The sequence below is a fragment of the Thamnophis elegans genome, chromosome 12 (assembly GCF_009769535.1).
Source record: "Thamnophis elegans isolate rThaEle1 chromosome 12, rThaEle1.pri, whole genome shotgun sequence".
In the NCBI taxonomy this organism is placed as follows: Eukaryota; Metazoa; Chordata; class Lepidosauria; order Squamata; family Colubridae; genus Thamnophis; species Thamnophis elegans.
The window spans coordinates 11059556-11080622 of record NC_045552.1 but is presented as its reverse complement, the minus strand read 5'-3'; the positions used below and the strand labels follow the sequence as shown (position 1 = coordinate 11080622).

At 43.8% G+C, this 21067-nt stretch overlaps 1 protein-coding gene across 1 annotated transcript in view; it reads left to right on the top strand.

The window, feature by feature from the left end:
- The first annotated feature begins 5186 nt into the window (after positions 1–5186).
- Positions 5187–21067, top strand: part of LOC116515602 (IgGFc-binding protein-like) — a 53368-nt gene continuing 37487 nt past the window's right edge. Inside the window, exons 1-5 of the mRNA XM_032227724.1 lie at positions 5187–5238; positions 7544–8770; positions 10492–10835; positions 15306–15876; positions 19759–20360. Of these exons, the coding sequence (XP_032083615.1) occupies positions 5187–5238; positions 7544–8770; positions 10492–10835; positions 15306–15876; positions 19759–20360 (2796 nt within the window). The remainder of the gene's footprint in view (positions 5239–7543; positions 8771–10491; positions 10836–15305; positions 15877–19758; positions 20361–21067) is intronic.

Genomic DNA, 21067 nt, shown 5'->3' with positions numbered 1-21067 from the left:
GAAACATCTGCTGCTTTCTGGGATTGAGCTCAGAGCCTACTGATTATGAGGTGAGAGCGCCACCTCTAGGCCACCAGAACATAGCAATGTGTTTCCAAAAGTGTAAGACTCCACTTCCTTCAGAAAAACTTTCTTCCAAGTAAGTGTGCTTGAAGCTGCTTCAAACAAAGTGCAGGTTGTCATGCAAACTGCAACTCAAATTACGAAAACTGCAAATAGACGCTGTGTTTGGAATCCAGCTGCGATGTGAAGGAATTGCATTTAGATTTTTTTTTTTAAAAAAAAAGACAAATAAAATAAATATGTTCCAGAATGCTAATTGAATAATTCATATGATGTGGATTTTTGAAATTTTAAAATTTAAAGATTAAGGCAATCCAAAAAGAGTTTTGAATGGAAATTTACACACCAGGTAAGAAATATTATCTGTCCATCTTGGATGTTTTTCAGAGGTGGTATTCAGCAGGTTCTGATCAGTTCTGCAGAACCGGTAGTGAAAATTTTGAGTAGTTCGGAGAACCGGTAAATACCACCTCTGACTGGCCAAACCCCATCTATTCTCTTCCTCCCGAGTCCCAGTTGATTGGGAGGCAATGGGGATTTTACAATATCCTTCTGCTGCCACGCCCACTGAGACACGCCCACCGAACCATGCCCACTGAGCCATACCATGCCCCCCACACCATGCCATGCCCACTGTGCCACGCCCACAGAACTGGTGAATAATTTTGAATCCCACCACCATTGTTTATGTAAATTCCAGCCCTATAACTTCTTATGTGGGACTGTACTTTCTTGATCTCAGAGTTACATCAATGAAAAACATCCATCCAATTATACTGTCAAAGACCTCCGCAGGGAAATTTTCCAAAAAGGTTAACTTTCTGTAAACATATCAGAGAACGCAATTTATGAAAGAGCGTGGGAAATTCCGCCAAATAAGGTGATATAGGCTGGAGATTTTTTTTAAAAAAAGAGAGAGGATGCTCAAATTCCTTTAATTCTACTGAGTGGGGTGGGGGACTATAGAAAACTTAGCTTGCATCCCAACCTCAATACTTGGGCTACACCTTGATGAGGTGAATTAAATACCATTTTAAACAATCCAAACCCTTTTGTGTTACGGAGAGCTTGTATTGACCCAAAAACCACTGGTAGCCTCCCTCCAGAAACAATAATGACTCAACTGGTCACTCCCATATTTGATTGAGTTTTAGATTCCCACCTATATATCAAGCCTGCAAAGGTGGCACTGGGATAGAGGCTCTCATCCACAGGTAAGTGGGGTACTCTAACGTTTTGCGAAATAAATATGGGAAGGTGGAGTCCTTGTAGGTATTGCCTAAATAGCAATAGCGCTCGGACTTATATACCGCTTCGCAGTGCTTTACAGCCCGCTCTAAGCAATTTATAGAGTCAGCCTATTGCCCCCAACAATTTGGGTCCTCGTTTTACTGACTTCGGAAGGATGGAATTTCCTGACGGTTAGAAAAAATTAATCCGTGGGATTGCTTGCCTTCAGAAGTTGTGGGGGCTTCAACACTTTTAAGAAAAGACTGGCTTGTCTGGAATGGTATAGGGCAGGGCTGGCTAACCTTTTTGTTAATGCAGTGTGACCTCCCCCCCATGCCCCACCACCCCCGCATGATCTCCTGTGCTCCCTTGCCCATTTTTGGCTTCCAGGTTGGTGCAGGAGTCCTTCCAGGGCCAAAATGGGGCACAGGGGGCCACGCAAGGCCCCCAAAATGCAATGCCAGTGCCCCCAGCGTATGCACCCCAGAGACCCAAAGTTATGTGTGGTGGAGTGGACTGGGGTGACCGCTGGAGTTCCTGCAGAGGATTCTGCATGCCACCTGTGGCACACGTGCAATAGGTTCGCCAGCATAGCAATAGCAATAGCACTTAGACTTATATACCGCTTCATAGGGTTTACAGAGTCAGCCTCTTGCCCCCAACAATCTGGGTCCTCATTTTAGCCACCTCGGAAGGATGGAAGGCTGAGTCAACCTTGAGCCGGTGAGATTTGATCTGCCGAACTGCAACTAACAGTCAGCTGAAGTAGCCTGCAGTACTGCACTCTAACCACTGCGCCACCTCGGCTCTTCATGGGGATAGGGTCTCCTGCTCGAGCAGGGGGTTGGACTAGAAGACCTCCAAGGTCCCTTCCAACTCTGTCATTCTGTTATCTCCTGAAGATTATGTAATACAGGCTCTTCTTCTGGGAGCACCTCTTCCAAAATTCCCCTAATGGATGGGATTTCTATCCCATGATAGATTGCAGATACCAAGCTGGGGAAAACTCTGTAGCAGATAAATTCCCTGGAAATCTGACAATAATCTGAGATATTTTTTTTCCCCAAAAGAATGTGCACATTCTGAAAGATTTTCTATCTCTCTGTTCATGCAGCCTAGGACTGGGTTGGCTTTTTTATTTTTTAAATTTGTTGAACATGTACTAGATAACAGGTATAAGTATAAACATGGGCACGAAGAAGGAATGAGTGCAAGTAAATGAGGACGGTAGGACAGGGACGGTAGGCGCAATGATGCGCTTATGACACGCCTCCTTTTACTGACCTCTTAGGAATGGGGTGAGGTCCACACTAGACAGTTTAAGGTTGAAGCTGTGGGGGTTAGATAATGTAACAATGGAGTCAGGTAGAGAATTCCAGGTGTTGACTAAAGTCATGTTGGCATTTTTGGTAACTGCAGCACACTGTGTGCTCATATTTAAGTGATTGTCTGCTACGACTCCAAGATCCCTCTCGACAATTATTGCTAATATCATAATTGCTTAGACTGTCACTTTAAAAATGACCATTTGAGAGACATGTTTCTGGGATCTCTAAGGGCTTCATCCAAAGATTTCTGGCACCAGGTGTAAATCTAGGTCCCTAAATAGATATAATCCCTTCAAATGTTAACATGCGCTTTAATCAATTACAGCTTGAGAAATTTGCCTCTGAATAAAATAGTGAATTTGAATAAAAAGAGGAAACATCCTTCAAAAAAAATAAAAAAGATAATTGAAAGCTCTTATCATGGCAGGCATTTTTTTTAAAGCATTTTGAGTTGTGCATGGAGGAAAATGGTTTTGATTGATTTTGGAGCAGCTCCATGAACCAATGAATTGAAGAAAATGTTGCCACCCTAATAGAAAGAAGGAATATTTTTTTAAATTAGCCACAGCTGGTGTGAAACAATAATGAGCATTTTGAAGCCGTTCCACTCATGTTAAAATGGGTTGCTTCATTTAATCAATCTTTTCATCAAAATAAATGAGAAAAACCAAAGATCCTCTTCCCCCCTGTAAACCCCCATCTCACCCTAAAAAAAAACAACCACCATATCAAGCGATTCAGAGCAGCAGAAAAAGAATTGGAGATTTAAGATCCAAACCAAATCTGGTTTTTGCTAACTCTAATCAGAAATACATCCCATTGAATTGAATGGGATTTATTTGCAAGAAAATATGTTTGTTAAAGCTGCAAAAATCAACCAGCAATGTAGTGTGTGCCTGTGTGTTTGTGTGTGTGTTTGTGTGTGTGTTTGTGTTTGTGTGTGTTTGTGTGTGTGTGTAAATTTGAAATTTGAAATTTAATAAATTTGTATGCCGCCCAATCCCGTAGGACTCTGGGCGCCTTACAGAGACATGATAAAAAGTTAAAAATTAGGAATAAAAAGATACAGTTTTTAACAATAACACACCATCCATTCTGTCTAGATGGGGCTGGACATTGTTCAGCAGCCCCAGGCCTGCCGGAACAGCCAGGTTTTGGTAGCTTTTCGGAAGGCCGAGAGAGTGGAAAGGGTCCGAATCTCTACGAGATCGTTATAAAGCCCTTCATGGTATTGGACCTGGGTACTTGAGAGACCGCCTGCTGCCAATTACCTCCAATAGACCGATCAGATCCCACAGATTAGGCCTCCTCCGAATTCCATCCACCGGCCAATGCCGACTGGCGACTACCCGGAGGAGAGCCTTCTCTGTGGCTGCTCCGACCCTCTGGAACGAGCTCCCCATGGAGGTTCGAACCCTCACCACCCTCCAGGCCTTCCGCAAAGCCCTTAAAACCTGGCTATTCTGGCAGGCCTGGGGCTAAAGAGCTTCTGCCCCCCTCCTCGAATGGTATGGTTGTTGTGTGTTTTAAATTGTGTACTGTTATGTTCGTCTTTTTATCCCCTGTCTGTACCCCTTTCCCTGACTGAATTTGAGCCGCCCTGAGTCCCCTTCGGGGAAAAGGGCGGCATATAAATGAAATAAATCCAATCCAATCCACAAGGAACGATCCTTGTGTGTATGTGTGTGTGCGTATGTGTGAAGGAGAGAGAGAGAAAAAACAATTTTTCAAATCGCTTCTTGAATACCATATCGATTTTACATTGCTTTGTATCCCTGTTTCTTACGGCTTCTAAATTTATCATGCCTTTTTACAATTTCAGGCTTTCAGACTAGCAGGCACGGAGAGGTGGGCCGTTCCTGTTTATGGGCATTGCAGTACAAATGGCTTTCTTTTTTTTCTTTCTGAGGTTTAGATTTGTTTGCTTTTGTTTTAATCCCTCTTTTATTATTTTTATAAATAGCACAAGGAGCCGAACATGCCAAATACCTTCTGCCGCCTGGGTGACTCGGGGCTAGTCATTCTCTTTCAGCCCAAGCCACCTCATAGGATTGTTGTTCTGGGGGAAAATAGGAGGAGGGAGGGAAAAGTATTAGGTATGTTCGACACATTTGGGTATTTTAAAATATATAAAGGTGGGATAAGAATAAAGTAAGTAAAGTAAAGGTTCCCCTCTCATATATGTGCTAGCTGTTCTGAACTCTAGGGGGCAGTGCTTATCTCTGTTTCAAAGCCAAAGAGCCAGCGCTGTCCGAAGACGTCTCCGTGGTCATGTGGCCGGCATGACTAAACACCGAAGGTGCATGGAACGCTGTTACCTTCCCACCAAAGGTGGTTCCTATTTTTCTACTTGTATTTTTACGTGCTTTCAAATTGATAGGTTGGCAGAAGCTGGGACAAGCTCACTCCGTTACGCAGCGCTAGGGATTTGAACCGCCGAACTGCCGACCTTCCTGATCGACAAGCTCAGCGTCTTAGCCACTGAACTGCCGTGTCCCTTGAATGTTTATCCTCACCCATTTCCTTGTCCTTAATTATCATTTTCCATTCTCTTTTTTCATAGCCATGGGGAAATGGAGGCTGTTGCCACTAGCCATAGGACTGGCCATGCTCACAGGTGAGCAGGAAATAATCTCAAAACAAAAGTCTACACACACACACACACACACACACACACACACACACACACCTGGATTCATGAATCAGCTGAATAAATTGCAAATTGAATTTAGATAAAACTCCAGGGCAGATTCACATCACAGAGTCAGGAAAGAAAAGAGCTCTGGGATTTGAGTTGCAGTAAGTGCATAAGTCTGTCAGACATTAAACTATCCTGGTTGATATGCTTTGAAGATATATGAACTCTCAGAAACCAGAAATTCTGTGAAAGACTTTAATCTATAGATAAATTATTATGCATTGAAAACAGCGACAGGTGAACCTTATCCTCGGCATGTTTGCTAAATATTTTAAGGAGATAATCAGTTTTAATTGTTCCAATTGTGGAATGCTCATAATTATGTCAAGTTGGAGAAATAAAGAGTGCGGTCAACCAGTCAACGCTGCTTTGTGCAAAAAAAATTAGAATTAAAGCACCCGAAACAGATGGCTGTTTGGCCTCGGCACAAATGCATCTGGCAGAGAGAAGCCCATCAAATCCTCTTAGTAATTAATTCCTCTGTACAACCACTCAGGAATTTTACTTCAGACATTCTACAGAAATCTGTCTTTCAGGAGCTTAGACATATTATTCCGTATCCAATTTCCTGAGCTGATAGAAAACACACCTTAAACGGCTTCCTCTGTCATGTTTCATGTGAAAAGATCACCGTCGAACAGAAATGATTACTGGCACTCCTTCCCTGGAATTACTTAGTTAAGTGAGATTTACAAATGGATATGTGTCCTTTTTGCACACCAAATCCTCCAGGCTGCTCATCCCAAACATGTCAGTTATAAGAAGAGGCTAAAAGATGAGGCATGACAACATTTACGAAATGTGTAAGCTTCCCAGAGTCGGTGACATATCAATTTTTTTTTATTATTATTATTATTATTATTATTATTATTATTATTATTATTATTAACCCATGAGTTAAGGCGGAGGAGGTATTCAGCCAGTTCTGACAGGTTCTGGAGAAGGGGTAGCGGAAATTTTGAGTACTTCGGAGAACTGGCAAACAGGCTGGCCATGCCCCGACTGCCTCTCAGCTGATCTTCTTTTGTTGCCCTGAACAGGAGAAGGGAGCTGGAAAGCAGGTTAATGTGGTGGGGGAGGAAATGGGGATTTTGCAATATCCTTCCTCTGCCATGCCCACAAAGCCGCACCACACCCACAAAGCCACTCCCACAGAACTGGTAGTAAAAAAAAATTGAATCCCACCACTGAGTTAAGAACCAGTTAAAACAGCAGTCTGAGGACTATTTATGCCATTTTGAAACTACTGGTCATGTAACATCTTGAAAACACCAATCTTAAGCCAGGAATGTCAAAACTGTTTTGACTGAGGATGTCAAATAGCACACCTGGGGCTGCATTTCAGAACAGTATACACATCTTGACTGATGAAATGGATGAAAACAGGTCAAAAACTCGCTTGATTAAATTTGAGTTAAATGCAATTGCTGTAATTGTTCCTCATGTATTTAATATTTTCTCCTTTCTTTCATATCAATATTACAAATCTGTGACAGCTTTGGGAGTAATGGGGCTAATTTACACCCCAGATATTGAGAGGTTTACAGTAGGCCAGTTGGCATCCAACCTTGGCAAATTTAAGATTTGTGGATTCCCCAGCCAGCATAGAATTCTGGGAGTTGAAGTCCGCATGTTGGCTGAGGAATTCTAGGAGTTGAAGCCCAAATGCTAGTTGGGGAATTCTGGGAGTTGAAGCCCACATGCTGGCTGAGGAATTCTGGGAGTTGAAGCCCAAATGCTAGTTGGGGAATTCTGGGAGTTGAAGCCCACATGCTGGCTGAGGAATTCTGGGAGTTGAAGCCCAAATGCTAGTTGGGCAATTCTGGGAGTTGAAGTCCACAAGTCTTAAAGTTGCCAAAATTGGACACCTCTATGCTAGGCCATTTTGTCATTCTCTAGGATTTTGTAAAATCTGCATTCAGAGACTAAACTCAACCGGATTACTGAATTAACTCATGTTGGAGGTTTGCATGATACCTTGAACCATCGACAAACTAAATGGGATGGGTTCACAAAGTCTGCTCCTCCCTGAAGCAACAATGGTTAACGTTAAGCAAACTTAGCTCTTGTATAAAAGGAGGAACTAGATTTTCACCTGATACGGTTAAGCATGTTGTATGAGCCCATTCAATGAAAGGACATTTCAGGTTATGCAAACCTTCACATGTGCTGCACTGTTTTCCTTCCTGGCTCTCATTTTTCTTGTATTTCCTCTTCCTTGTAGGTCTCCATGCTGTAGCACCTATCGGCCAGGAGTTCATCACTAGTTTCATGCAAAATTACCAGTCAAACTATCCAGGGACTGAATTGCAGCTTATCATCTCGGGCGACGTCCCCCTCACTACAGTCAATGTCTTGGTCTATAAAGCCACCTTCCAGAAAAAGTTCTCTCTTTCCCCAGGACACACGGTGATAGTGAAGATCCCTTCTTTTGTCAAGATGGTTGGCACCATAAAATCCTGCCACACCGTCTTGGTGCTGGCCAGTCAAAATATCTCTGTGGTGGCCTTGAGCTCAAAGAGAACTTCATTTGACACCACAGTTGTCTATCCTATCCAGAGTCTAGGAATGGCGTATTATGTTCTCACACCTTTGGGAGACCTCTCCAAAACGTACAAAGAGTTCTCTGTCATTGCATGGCATAAGAGCACTGGCGTAGAGATCCACCTCAAGGGATCAGTGAGATTCCAAAGCCGCATTTATCCTGCAGGCAGCAAGCTGCACATTACCCTTCGACCCTACGAAGCCATCCAGCTTCAGAGCCACCACGATCTCTCTGGCACACTTGTCAGAGCAACACACCCGGTAGCAGTGTTGAGTGGGCACAGCTGTGCCCAAATGAACACCGAATGTAGCCATGTGGTAGAGCAGTTGCTACCGGTGGAAAGCTGGGGCCGTTCCTTCTTTATCCTTCCTCTTTCCTTCCAAAGTCAGTACAATATTGTGTATGTAACCACCTCCCAAATGACCACAGTCACCTCTGTCTCTGGTAGCACCCATAAAAGTTATGACCTCGAGCCTGGACAGCTGCTTCAGCTGAAAGTCACACAATCGAGCCCCATCTACATCACAGCCAACGTTGGCATCCAGGTCTTCTTTTTCTGCCCTGGCGGTACCCATTCAGGTCACACATTTCTCCCCTTCTTTCTGACCATCCCTGATGTTCTCAGCTACTGCACATCCTACTCTTTTGAGACCCAGGTGGGCTTTGAGAATTATGCTCTCATCGTTGCTAAGACAGCGGCTGCTGGTGGGCTCACCCTGGATGGGGACGCCTTGGGAGGTGTCTCTTGGAAAGAGATTGCGGGAACCGAATATTCATGGAGTGAGTACAGACTTGGGAAGGAAGAATGTATCCATTCCCTAGAACATCCGGACAGCCCCTTTAGCCTGCTAAATGTGGGCGTTGGTGACAGGAGGAGCTACGGAGCAATAGGAATCTGCCAAAAGGGTGAGTACGGGGAACTCTATAGATCTGGATGTTTGATGGTGTTACAGATATCATCGCAGGATGGACAATAGTGATGATGGTGATGATGATGAAATTTATTTGCCACCCATCTCGCCATGGCGCTACTCTAGGTGGCTCACGACCATTTTTAAAAAAATTATATATATATATATATATATATATATATATAGATAGATAGATAGATAGATAGATAGATAGATAGATAGATAGATAGATAGATAGATAGATGATAGATAGATAGAGATAGAGATAGAGATAGAGAGAGAGAGAGAGAGAGAGAGAGAGAGAGAGTTACAACCCCCGGTATGCCCAAATATGGGAGGAAGTTCACTACTTCCATTCTCTGTCCATCGGCTCGTCAGAAGAGACCATCCAGACAGAAGCCCAATATTTTTACTGTTGCCTTTGTTACATTTTGTGTTGTATTTGTGCTGTATTTGTGTTGTATTTATTTATCAGCATAAATACAACAATATATACATATACATACATACATACATACATACATACATACATACATACATACATACATATATATATATATATATATATATATATATATATATATAATGGCTATGTGTTTGTATGTGTGTCTCTGTGTGTGTGTTTCTGTGTGTCTGTGTGTGTGTGTGTGTGTGTGTGTGTGTGTGTGTGTGTCTGTGTGTTCCAGTATAAGTCTGGAATGCCTGGAGCAATTTCAACCAAACTTGGTACACAAATTACTTACTCTCTGCAGAAAAATACTGTGGGAGTAAGACAGTCCTAACACCCCTTGGGGTGTGTGTTCTGTTAAGATACAGCCTGTTGTGCCTTAAAATGGCTTCTACCGTACTGCCATAAAATTGCTTCTACTGAACAGTGCAGTGGGGTTGCCATGATAACAGCTTCACAGTACACCACAAGGGGGCTCCATCTGCTAAGGGGGAAAACATTAGAAATTATGTTTGGTGTGGGATTATTTTTGAGGACAAATGTGTAGATTAGGATAAATAAATACCCGTGCAACTCTGGGTTATCAACTAGTAGAACAATAACATGACCAAGGGAGAAAAAAAAGAAAAATAAAACAAAAAAATCAATATGATTAGTAAAAAATAAGGATGGACGAGTGGGAAGCTGAGAAAGGAGGGGGCAGGTGGTGTCTGCTATCAATCTAGGAACCACCTTTGGAGTTGATCTCCTCTATTTGATTCCCTGGCCAACCTATAGAGCTCAGTCTTTAGCTCTGATGGGATGACAAGAGGTTGAGGGTGGATCTTATCCTGGAGGGCATGGTGTTCCAAAGGGCGGGTGCTGCAGTAGAGAAGGCTCTTTTGGATCCCGACAATTGGATTTCTTTGACCAACAGGATCCACACTAGACCCTTTCTGCCATCCCAAATTCAAAAAATGTTACTACCCATTCTATAGGCGTGGCTTGGTAGATGTGGCAGGGGAAAGACACTGTGAAATCTACATTCCCTCCTGATCAGCTGGGACTCGGGAGGCAGAGAATAGATGGGGCGGGGCCAGCCAGAGATGATATTTACTGGTTCTTCGAACGACTCAAAACGTCCGCTACCGGTTCTCCAGAACTGGTCAGAACCTGCTGAATACCACCTCTGGTCCCAAGTAGGATGGGATAGACTTAGCAGGCCAATGCAGTTCATCAGGTAGCCTGGATCTATGCCATTAAGTAACATGCTGCCTTTTGTTACCCAGAAGCTCAGCCTGTTCCCATGAGTACTCCCATACAGTGCCGGAAGAAGGAGACTTACAAAATGCAAAATGGCCAGAAGGTGTGTGTGCCTCAATCTTCTGCCATTTGCTTGGCTCAGGGTGACCCCCATTACTGGACATTTGACAGGCGGAAATATGACTTCATGGGCACCTGCACATACACTATTGCCAAGACCTGCGGACCAGACACAACTCTCCCGGCCTTCCATATTACCATCAAAAATGAGAATCGGGGCATGAAACATGTGTCCTACGTTGGATTGGTGACAGTCCAGGTCTATGGATACGACATAGCGGTAGCCAGGAAGGAACATGGATTTGTGCGGGTAAGAACGACATTTCTTCCTCTTCATTGGACATGCAAGTGTCCAGATCATACTGTAAGACCTTCTGTGTTATCCATCTCTACCTATCTATCTATCTATCTATCTATCTATCTATCTATCTATCTATCTATCTATCTATCTATCATCTATCATCTATCATCTATCATCTATCATCTATCATCTATCATCTATCTATCATCTATCATCAATCATCTATCATCTAACATCTATCAATGGCTCTGTGTATTTGTGTGTGTGTTCCAGCATAACTCTGGAATGCCTGGAGCAATTTCAACCAAACTTGGTACACAAATTACTTACTCTCTGCAAAAAAATACTGTGGGAGTAAGACACTCCTAACACCCTTTGGTGTGTGTGTGTGAGAGAGAGTGTCCTGTCACAGAGGTGGCACACAAAGCCCAGCTCAGCTCCAATGCGCATGTGCGCATGGCTTCTGTCGGCCAGCTGATTTTCAGATCTCTGCTATGCATAGAGCCGAGGTGGCGCAGTGGTTAGGGTGCAGTATTGCAGGCCACTTCAGCTGACTGTTATCTGCAGTTCAGCGGTTCTAATCTCACCGGCTCAAGGTTGACTCAGCCTTCCATCCTTCCGAGGTGGGTAAAATGAGGACCCAGACTGTGGGTGCAATATGCTGACTCTGTAAACCGTTTAGAGAGGGCTGAAAGCCCTATGAAGCAGTATATAAGTCTAACTGCTATTGCTATTGCTATTGCTATTGCATGCTCCCAGGAGGCTGCAGGGAGGCGTACTAGGCCCAAAATTGGATGCGGGGGCTGGGTGTCCTATGTACATGCATGGGGGGGGGGGGTAGTGGTGGTGGTGTCACGCGACACTATAGATATAATTTATTCCTTTTCCTGTCTAATACAGGATAAGGATAAATAAATACCCAGGCAACGTCAGGTTATCAGCTTGTCAAGGAATAAATATCATTGTAATGTCTTTGAATATGAGTAGGTTAGATTAGGTTGGTAGTTATGTTGTTGGTTTGAGCTCCGAGCTTGGCGATTTGGTTGCAAACGTTTCGTCCCCATTTGAGGAGACCTGTTCAGTGCCCTTTGGATTCTGCTTGTCTGCGGGAGCTCTGGCCTTTAAGTACCTTTAAGTACCGAGGTGGCGCAGTGGGTAGAGTGCAGTACTGCAGGCCACTTCAGCTGACTGCTATCTGCAGTTCAGCGGTTCAAATCTCACCGGCTCAGGGTTGACTCAGCCTTCTATCCTTCCGAGGTGGGTGAAATGAGGACCCAGACTGTGGGGGCGATATGCTGACTCTGTAAACCGCTTAGAGAGGGCTGAAAGCCCTATGAAGCGGTATATAAGTCTAACTGCTATTGCTATTCTGATTCCTGGTCTGATTTCAGGTTGTGTGATTTGCTGGCTGTAGTTGCTGAGTCATAGTCCTTGGTTTTGAGGGCCATCTGTGTGATGTAAATTAGTGCTGATGTTGTCCAGATGTCCTCTGATGATGTCCTGGTCATCAGGATTGCAGCGTGGCTGTTCATTGGTTTTTAAACAACTTTGGCCACAATCCCGAAGCCAGCATTTAAAAACAAATGGACTTACAACACTACAGTTCATTTAGCGATTGTGCAAAGCGACAACAGCGCTGGAAAAAAAATACGACTTAGGACCTAAAACTGTTGTAGCATCTCCATGATCACATGATCAAAATTCAAATGCTTGGCAACTGATTCCTATTTATGACTTTATAAATTTATAAAAACTGTGTGATCCCCTTTTGTGTCATTCTGACAAGCAAAGTCAATGGGGAAGCCAGATTCACTTAACAACTAACTATGTTAGTAACGTAACAACTGCAGTGATTCACTTAACAACTGTGGCAAAAAAGGTCGTAAAATGGGGCGAAATTGACTTCTGTCTCACTTAACAATTGAAATGTTGGGCTCAATTGTGGTCACAAGATGAATTCTACCTGTATTTCTACTACATTTAACTTTGAATATTCAACCTTTTTCCAAGAGACTTCAGTTCATACCAAAGTCAAGTCTAATTTTTCAAGGAAGTAGCTAGTTGTTTCCCAAGACTCCACCCTTTTTTGATTTTGGCACCTACAGCAAGATTTTTTTTTCTCTTGAGCAAATGTTTTAGAGCCTAAAATAAAGTTGATTATAATACAATATCATAGATAATGTAGGCACATGATCCCATTCTCTCCCAAACATGGGGATTGGGTTGAGCATGTAAATACTGTACATAATATTTCAAATGTTACTGACTCTTGGTCAATATTTTCGCCCAATATAATGTATGTGGATTTACAAAGGGCTGTTACGTATAAGATGGGTTTAACAAGTAAAAGATGAGGAGGTGATAAGCCTGGGAAAGCCAAGGGAAATCATCAGAACCATTAAAAAGCGAAAGTTGGAATATTTTGGACATGTGATGCGACACCCAGAAAAATAGGGCATCCTTCACTTAATCCCCCAGGGAAAGATTGAAGGCAAATGAGGTCCAGGCAGAAGAAGAACATCATGGCTTCAAAACTCGGCATCACTTTTTTGTGCTGCTGTTGATAAAAATTGGATCGCCAACATCCGATGACAGATATGGCACAAGAATAGCAATAGCAACAGCAGTTAGACATATACAGCTTCATAGGGCTTTCAGCCCTCTCTAAGCAGTTTACAGAGTCAGCATATCGCCCCCACAGTCTGGGTCCTCCTTTCACCCACCTCGGAAGGCTGAGTCAACTTTGAGCCGGTGAGATTATAACCGCTGAACTGCAGATAACAGTCAGCTGAAGTGGCCTGCAGTACTGCACCCTAACCACTGCGTCACCTCGAAGAATATAAGAAGAAGAATATAATGTGATCATTCAATTTGCAATAGAGTAGAGTAGAGTAGAGTAGAGTAGAGTAGAGTAGAGTAGAGTAAGGTAGCGTAGCATAGCATAGCATAGTGTAGCACTGGAAGGGATCTTGGAGGTCTTCTAGTCCAGCCCCCTGAGTAGGAGGAGCTATACCAATTCAGATAAGTGACTGTATCTTCTTAAAAAAAAACCAGTGATGGAGCATTCATGATTTCTGAAGGCAAGTTATTCCACTGGTTAATTGTTCTCACTGTTAGGAAGTTTCTCCTCAATTCCAGGTTGCTTCCTCTCTTTGATTAATTTCCAACCATTGTTTCTTGTCCAGCCCTCTGCCCTCTGCTTTGGAGAATAATTTGACATCCTCTTCTTTGTGGCATTCAAATATTGGAATGCTGCTGTTATGTCACCCCTAATTCTTCTTTTCTTTAGACTAGCCAAACCCAATGTCTTTCGTATTATAATAGTGATAGGGATGAAATCTCACAAGTAGAGCATAGGATTCCTTACCAAAAAACCCAAGTGGAATTCTTAGAATTTCTAATTAGAAGAAGCACTTATATTTGAAACTATGGTTGGTCACAGAAGGACAGCTAATATGATACAGCATTAAAGAGCTCGATTTCCCCCCTCTAATTTCTTTTCTGTATCAAATTCTGCCGGGAGAGATGAAATGACATGACTGAAAGCATCGCTTTTTCCAAAAGTACCTGCATGTAGAAAATTAACCACTCTAAATGAAGTCTAGATTAGAACATTCGTCCCTGAGGTGTTTTCTGTGGGTAAGAATTGGAGTCTTTAAAAAAGAAAAATCTGGTGAGATCAAAATTGCACTTTTTCTCATCTGCATTCTGGGATGGCAAAGGGCTGTGTGAATTGAACATGCTTTCTTTCTGAGCATTCGGGCATGGTTCTAGTCCTGTCTTTGGTATGAGAGCTGAGTAGATGACTTTATTATTTCACTAGGAGAGTGTGAGTTCTAATCCTGCCTTAGGCATGAAAGCTTTCAGCCTAACTCACCTCACAGGGTTGTTGTGGGGAAAATAGGAGGAATATCAGATGTGTTTGCCACTTTGAGTTATTTATGAAAATAATAAAGTCAGGGAAGGAAGGAAGGAAGGAGGGAGGGAGGGAAGGAGGGAGGGAGGAGGAAAGGAAGGAAGAAAGGAAGGAGGGAGGAGAAAGAAAGGAAGGGAAAGGAAGAGAGGGAGGGAGGGTGGAAGGAAGGGAAGGAAGGAAGGAGGGGAAAAGAATGAAGGGATGAAGGAAGGAAGGAGGGAGGGAGGAAAAAGGAAGGAAGGAGGGGGAAGGAAGGATGGGAAAGGAAGAAAGGAAGGAGGGAAAAGGAAGGAGGGGGAAGGAAGGAAGGGAAAGGAAGGAAGGAAGGAAGGAAAGAAGGAAGGAAGGAAGGAAAAGGAAAGTAGGGAAGATGGAAGGAAGGAAGGAAGGAAAGAAGGAAGGAAGGAAGGAATTTCTTATGCATATTGCATAGGTGAATGGTTTTCTAAGTGTGGATGTTCTTCTTTTCAACAATGGTTCATCCTTTGAGTTGCATCCATACCGGAATGTATCCATATTCAAAGTATGTTTATGATGTCTCCTTAACACATTTATTCCACCAGGTCAACAACCAGCGCTTCCGGCTGCCCGTCACCCTGATCAAAGATAAATTGTGGCTCTTCCAAAGCGGGACCTTTGCCACCATTGAGACGGACTTTGCGCTGAGGGTCTCCTACGACTGGAACAGCAACTTTGCAGTGAACATCTCCAGCAGTTTCTTTGAGAACGTCTGTGGTCTGTGCGGGGACTATAATGGAAAACCTGAGGATGACTTCAGGACCTCCACTGGATCCTTGGCTCCGGGCCCTGTGGCATTTGGACAGAGTTGGAAAGTGGAGGATGGAGACCCCTTGTGCTGGAGTGACTGCCATGGAGAATGCAAGAAGGCCCCTGAAAAAAACCTCATTCCGTACAGAGGTGAAACCTTTTGTGGCTGGATCAGTAAAAAAGGGGGCCCATTCAGCAGGTGCCATTCTTTGGTTGAGCCCAACATCTTTGTGGAAAATTGTGCCTACGACCTCTTTGTCTATGAAGGTCATAGAGAGGCGTTGTGCCAAGCGCTGAAGAGCTATGTGGATGCCTGCCAGCAAGAAGGTGGAGTTGTGTTAGACTGGAGGAGTCTCGTTGGATGCCGTGAGTAGAAATTCCTTGCTTATGGTAGCTTTCCTCTAGATCTGGGTTGGGCAACTAGGGGAACTTGACAGCCTGTGGACTTCAACTCCCAGAGCATGGCTGGCTCAGGAATACTGGGAGCTGAAGTTCACCTCTCATAAAGTAGCCATATTGCTGAATCTCCCTCTAGATCAGGGGGTGTCAAACTCGATTTCATTGAGGGATGCATCAGGGTTGTATTTCACCTCAGGGGGTAGGGTGTGTGTGGCCAGAGGAGACATGGCTAGCTTGACATCACTCATGTCAGGGGCACCTGTGGTGGTTGAGTGCTCTGCCAGTGAAAATGAGCCCCATTTTCGGCTGTGACGGCCTCCTGCAACTCTCTGCCAGCGAAAACGGAGGTCGAGCGCACTGCACATTGCTCTTCCAAGCTCTGTTTTTTTCTGGCAGAGGCACCACGGGCTGGTCCTTCACTGTTTCTAGGGTGGCCCCATGGACCTGATCTAAGGACCATGTAGGCCGAATCCGGCCCGTGGGCCTTGAGTTTGACACCCCTGCTCTAAATCATGGATTGATGCAGGCATGAAATACTCTAATCTTCACTACGGGTTCAGAATCAGGAGCACTCACGTGCGGCACTTTTGTGCATGCGTAAAGCCTTCTGCACATGTGCAGAGCATCTGTGATGACGTCTGGGCATGTGGGTGGAGCCTTCCGGCACCGCCGCTACCGGTTCACTCAAACTAGGGTGAACCGGCAGAATACCACCTCTGGATTGATGAGGATTGTAGTTGTAGTATAAGGCCTGGGGCGGAGTCAAGAAAAGAATCAGCCTGGAATCATGACGTTCCCACAAGCGGTGCATGTCCAAACCCTCATAAATCCCACTAACTCTTATTTAGTTGACTAGATTCCTGAGTATAGATACGAGCAATAAATCAGCTTAACTGGAATTTGTCACTTGGTCCTGATTCTTTATGCCATGTCTACAATAACCTGACAGGAGCCCTGGTTGAGAAAAACAGACCTGAAACTTTGTCTTACGCTGAGATAAATATAATAATAAAATATATTCACAGTGACTTAACACGCCCAGCCTTTCTCACTCTTGTGGGATGGCTTACTGCAGGCCAAATTCAATTAATTTCTCCCTATACTAGCTCATCCATTTCCATATCTTTTTGAAAAGGCTACCCAAATTCACCGGAGGCAAATTTATCAGTAGGTATGAGAAATGAGGAATAATGGAACATTCATGGTCAATGACTCCCATCCCTTTGAGGTTTAGGGGGAGTGGGAAAGAGAGAGATTGCCCTTTTGCCTGATTTTTATCTTTTGAACTCAGCACCCATCCATCACTGCCACGCTGAGAAAACCAGCAGTTATCTAGCGTAGCATGTGAATTCGTTAATGTCTGCCACACTTCTTTTTAAACTTACCCTTTGGTTTTGCAGCAAAGCTCATGGGAAACGAGAGTCAGGGAAATTATTACTCTGCTAAGAAGATTTGATCTGGGGAATGGGCAGACTCCCCATAAGTTAGTTTATGAAAGCACACAAGGGGCACTCTTAAAATTCGAGGTCTGCTTACAGCTCAGAAAAGTTATGTCCTAGAGTTGTGATCTCCAACCTTTCCAGCTTTGTGGACCAGAGAGAGAAGGAACGGTTATGAGTGTGAGTAGTGTGTGTGCATGTGCTCATCCGGTGCTCGCACAAGCGCATGTTCACCGCCACTTCCGTCGCCCGGGTCCAAATGAGCCACTGCTTGGCATTGGAACATAGTCTTGGAGTTGGGGACCCCTCTCCTAGAGAATCTAGTTCAGTGTTTCTCAACCCTGGCAACTTGAAGATGTCTTGAAGAAGCATTCGCTGGCTGGGGAATTCTGGGAGTTGAAGTCCAGTCATCTTCAAGTTGCCAAGGTTGAGAAACACTGATCTAGTTAAATTAAAGCTTTTGACATGCGGGTACTCCAAAAATTGAATCATGTCAAAGAAGTAATGTATTAATAAAAATGGAGAAGTAACTCCCTGGAGAAGAGCCTCGTGCTGGGAAAGATGGAGGGCAAAAGAAGAAGGGGACGACAGAGAATGAGGTGGCTGGATGGAGTCACTGAAGCAGAAGGCATGATCTTAAATGGACTTCAGAGGATGGTAGAGGACAGGAAGCAGTGGTGGGTTTCTATTTTTTTTTACAATCAGTTCGCTCATGTGCACACGCAATGCTTCTGCGGGTTTTGGCAGAGCCTCCTGCTGCCTCTACTACCAGATCGCCCGATCCAGGCCAAACTGGGAGTAACCCACCTCTGACGGGAAGGCCTGGAGGAACATTGTCCCTGGGGTTGCGATGGGTCGGACACAACTTTGCAACTAACAACAATTGTAAAAATGGATTTTTACAATGATTCCCCTCCTTCTTTTCTTGTTTTATTTTGCCCTCCAAATTGGTTTTTTTTATTAATTTTTTAAATATTTTTTTAAAAAAATATTTTATTATATAAAATATAAAATACAAAAAAGAGAAAAGAAAATAAGAAATTAAGAGAGGGAAAGGGAATGGGGAAAAGGGGCTGTGGAATACAAGGGGAAGAGAAAAAGAAATCAACTCTTCCTAGCACTAAAGCAGGATAAAATGTGAATTAAAATATAAAAGTGAAACGTGGCAGAAGGGAGATATAAAGACCTACTTTTAAGACATAGACAAAAATGTCAAAAGCCCAAAATCACAGAGTTCAGCTAAAGTTCTTACAAAGCCACTTGTTCTGACCCCCTCCTCCATCCAGTAACAAAAGCCAAGACAAGAGTAAAATGGAATGTCCTTTAATAACAAGACCAGAATCTCGGTGGCTGAAAGCCAAATAAACAAACAGATAAGGACCTTGGCAGCAAGTCCAACACCTTGGCAGCAATTCAGACTAACTCTGGCAGCAATCCAGCCTGCCAAGTTCGTTTCTCTTTAGTCCAAGCGTTGACTTCTGCAAGGAGGGCGTGGCACAAGCAGTCTCATTTATAGTCTGGAGAGGAGCTTAATGACCATCAGCTGAGCGTAATTACCTCCTGTAATTACGTAGTTGTTCTTGACGCCGAGTAGCCCTTCGACGGTGTGCATCCCGGAACAACTCACTGTTGGTTTCTAGATCACTCTCTCTTGTCTCCTCCCCACTGATACAAGGCTCAGGCACCATCTGGTGGCCAACCAGTCTCTCTGCGCCCTGCTCGGAGTCAGAACCCTGTCCAGGGTCCTCCACATTCTCCAGGGCCGACTCATAGGGCCCCTCACTGTCGGAGTCTGGTGGCAGCTCCAACGGCACCTGCCGGGCCACAACACCACCTAACCAGTACCTGTGGCCCAAGACAAAAGGGGAAGTAAGACAGTTTCTACTTGAGGCTTCTTTTCTCAAGATAACCAATAAGAAATGTGTTAAGTGTTTCTGTGTTGCGCTGCTTTTGGGAACATATAAGAATGCAGGCTTCCATGAGAAGGCTTGTTCAGAAGTTGCATGCTAGCCTTTGACTAGCTTTCCTGAACCTGGCTGCCAATAAACTTCTCCTTGATCCCGAGACAACTAAGTCTTGTTATTTTCTGCAACAGCACAATACAAGATAAACACACCCCAGTCTCAACTTTTGGCTTTTACGCATCAATATATAACTAGCCATTTGTATCACACCAAATCTTTCTAATCAACAAAACCAAGATCAACGTTTCATATTTTTTTGGTCTTCACAAGCACCCATTCCAAAAGGGATATCCAAATGGGAACACATTTTCCTCTTTAAATAAAGTAATCAAGTTAACGATTCCTGCTTTATCTTCCTTGCTATGGAAATAACTATCTGCACTGAGTCATCTTTATAAATGGTCACTGTTTTTACCATTTTTTTACCCTCTCCTTCTTTTCTATAGCTTTACCCTGCCCCGAGAACAGCGTCTATAACATCTGTGGATCGGTCTGTCCCGCCACTTGCAGCAACGAAGCTCTTCCACCCCACTGTTCTTCTTCACAATGTGTCGAGTCTTGCCAGTGTAAGGAGGGTTTTGTGATGGATGCTGGGAAGTGCATCCCGCGAGCTGCCTGTGGCTGCCTCTTCGAGGGCCGCCTCTTGGCTCCCAATGAGGAGTTCTGGGGAGACAACACATGCACAAAACGCTGCACCTGCGACCCACAGAACAAGGAGGTGAAATGCCGGGACACCAAGTGCAGCCAGGGAGAGCAATGTCAGGTGAAGAATGGCATCCAGAACTGCTATGCTATCAGCTATGGGACCTGTTCTGTCATCGGCCACTCCCACTATCACGGCTTCGATGGTCACACTGTTAACTTCCAGGGCACCTGTCTCTACAGATTTGCTGGGCTGAGTCAGAAGAAGCCAGGGTTGGTTGCTTTCCAGATTTTGGTCCAGAATTCTCATCAGGGGGGCTGGTCTGGGACCCCTAAAAGGGTGGTCAAGATTGAAATCTACAACCTGGAGATCACTGTCAGCTGGGCGTATCTGGGCAGAATTACGGTGAGTTGAATCTAATGGAGATAGCTAGCTAGCTAGTTAGATGATAGATAGATAGATAGATAGATAGATAGATAGATAGATAGATAGATAGATAGATAGATAGATGATAGATAGATAGATAGAAAGACAGACAGACAGACAGACAGACAGCGTGTGTGTGTTTATTAAACTGGACAGTGGAAAAAATTATAAATTAGGAAAAATATAAAAGGAGAAATGAGAAAGGGCAGAAAAGAAAGATAAACAGAAAAAGGAAAAAAGAAATAGATAAAGATATAGGAAATAAGTAGGTAAGGTAAAGGTTCCCTTTCTACATATGCACTAGCCGTTCCCAACTCTAGGGGGCGGTGCTGGTCTCCATTTCAAAGCCGAAGAGCCAGCATTGTCCGAAGACGTCTCTGTGGTCATGTGGCCGGCATGACTAAATGCCTAAGGGGCACGGAACGCTGTTACCATCCCACCAAAGGTGGTCCTTTTTTTTCTACTTGCATTTTTATGTGCTTTCGAACTGCTAGGTTGGCAGAAGCTGGGACAAGTAACGGGAGCTCACTCCGTTATACTGTGCTAGGGATTCGAACCACCAAACTGTTGACTTTAGTCACTGAGCCACCATGTCCCTATAAGTACATACGTAGACTACTCAAATTTTTAAAAAGGAAGGGTTTCATTTAAAGATAAAACAAAATTAGGCACTTATTTTCTAAGTA